Here is a 2,500-nt window from a genome sequence, read left to right on the forward strand (position 1 = left end):
TATATATATATATATATATATATATATATATATATATATATATATATATATATATATATATATATATATTGTGCACTTTGCTTAATATTACCTTTATTCCAGTTATATATCTGCACATACTCGCACAGTGTGTGTATGCGTGTGTGTGTGTGTGTGTGTGTGTGTGTGTGTGTGTGAGTGTGTATGTTTGCGCGCACGTGTGAGTGTGTGAGCATGTGTGTATGCATATAACTAATTTACTATAACAGCTTAATAGACAAACAGGATGCGATTACGTAATCGATAAGTAAAAGTAGCCCATGAAACTGTTCAATAGGAAAGAAGATTCATGAAAAGAAAGATAAGAAATACACAGAGCAGAAGCTGAAAAGCGATATTCAGATAACGAACAAGTAGGACGGCCATTGAAATAAAAAAAAACATGAAAGACCCAACGAGTTGGCGAATGAAACTATAAAAACGATCTTATAAAATAACACTTAAAACCAATCAATGAAAACGATAGACATAGATACATGGATGAAGCGATTCTTGTGTATATGAAACTAACCTAAACACTGAAAAAAATAAGCAGTTCTTGCTTGAAGATTGCAGCGGTGTTAAAAGAATTCGGATCATATAAATTACATTCTCTATGGAACTGTTTTGATGTATACGTACACACGTGTGTGTGTATCTGTGGGGGTATATATAGGTGTATGTGTGTATCTGTGTGTGTGGGTGTGTGTGAATGTGTGTATATACACACGGAGCTATACATATTTCCACGAACAAATCCATACTCATACATACATTTCGATGTATTTATTTATACATACACACACATATATATATATATATATATATATATATATCTTCGAAACGTCTAGTTAGAATAGAGGCAGCTGACGAAGGATTAATTTCAAGTGGCTATCTGTTTTCCTATGTGTTCGTTCCGTTGTCTGTAGTTCATTTTTCCAACGTCCTTAACCCTGATATGCATCTATATACACATGTAGATGTAAGTATGTACATATATGTGGGTATACATGCATACATATTCTTTGTATTATTTATTTATATATATATATATATATATATATATATATATATATATATATATATATATATATATATATATATATACATATATGTGTGTATATATCTATGTATGTATATATGTATGTACATATATATAATATATATATGTGTGTGTGTTTGTATATGTATGTATGTATAAATATGACAAATGAGTGTATATATCACGGAAAATCAATACACTAGAGATTTACTACAAACATTAAGACTCAGTTTCAAATATCAATTTTTTTTTTACAGAATATATAGATTAATTAATCCAATTAATATTGTATTAATCTCAACATCCTTGTGAAAATATTTGTGTACGTTTGTATGCGTAAGAGGGTGTATGTCTATGTATGTGTATGTAGAAACAGGCATCACACCTCTCGCTTCATTCTCTTCCTAGCGTTCTTATTCTCTTTTTCTCTATGAAGTTCTGTGGTTTACGCCTCGTATTCTCACCACATATATAACCACAATCACTCTAACTCTCTTTCCTTCAATATTTCTATCTGTCTATTTATCTATCTATCTATCTATCTTTTTTTTTTTTTTTCCTTCCTTCCCCCTCCCAAAAAGAAAAGCTCTACATTGTATTTGTCCCATCTTCGTTGAGCCCTGTGTGGCTAATAAAAGAAATGTATCTATCTATCTATCTATCTATCTATCTATCTAGCCATCCATCCATCCATCAACCTTTCTATCTGTCTATCTATCTATCTATCTATCTATCTATCTATCTATCTATCTATCTATCTATCTATCAATCAATCTATATGTCTGCATGTTCACCTATCTATATGTCTGTCTACCTATCGATCTATCTATCTATTTATCTGTCTGTTGATCTATCTATATGCCTATATATCTATTATTCATTATTGAATAAATGATAGTTCTAGGAAACACGCGTAGCAAAAATTTAAGCTGTCCATTCTTCTTCTTTTGCGACATGTATGTGTATATGCAGCTATATATCAATGTATATATATCAATGTATATATATATATATTACATTTGTTTCTATTGTTTTATATATAAATGTGTCTGTTTATGTGTGTATATGTGTGATCCGTCCTTCTGTCTATACGAGATAACTTTTACTGATTTCTTTGTTTCAGAAGGCCCGTCCGCTGTCAGTCCTGGTATGCCACCTAGTCCTTTGGACCCCAGCCACCCTCATCTACCTCTGCCTGAAAAACTCTCGCCGCCAGATTGCAGTCGACTCTCGCCAACGGTGGACGAAGCGTCACCAGATGTATCAGACTCACCCAAATCGTCACCGATCGATCGGGATTTGGTGGGTGACGGTACAGCCGATGGCGATAGACACAAAGATGACAAATCTAACAGCAACCCAAACAGTTGCGATGACGATCGAAAAAACAGACGGAAGAAGAAAACGAGAACCGTGTTTTCACGCAGTCAGGTCTATCAG

At 33.0% G+C, this 2,500-nt stretch overlaps 1 protein-coding gene across 4 annotated transcripts in view; it reads left to right on the forward strand.

The window, feature by feature from the left end:
• Positions 1-2,500, forward strand: part of LOC106871401 (uncharacterized) — a 93,472-nt gene that overhangs the window by 90,527 nt on the left and 445 nt on the right. For 2 of the 4 annotated variants that reach the window (XM_089339964.1, XM_052975825.2), the window contains one exon: positions 2,184-2,500. This exon is cut by the window's right edge and continues 445 nt beyond it. In XM_089339964.1, coding sequence (XP_089196090.1) covers positions 2,184-2,500 — 317 coding nt within the window. The remainder of the gene's footprint in view (positions 1-2,183) is intronic. The other 2 variants (XM_052975824.2, XM_052975826.2) reach the window with 1 other exon arrangement.

Source organism: Octopus bimaculoides, chromosome 22 (genome assembly GCF_046866305.1).
Source record: "Octopus bimaculoides isolate indiv1 chromosome 22, ASM4686630v1, whole genome shotgun sequence".
NCBI classification, from domain to species: Eukaryota; Metazoa; Mollusca; class Cephalopoda; order Octopoda; family Octopodidae; genus Octopus; species Octopus bimaculoides.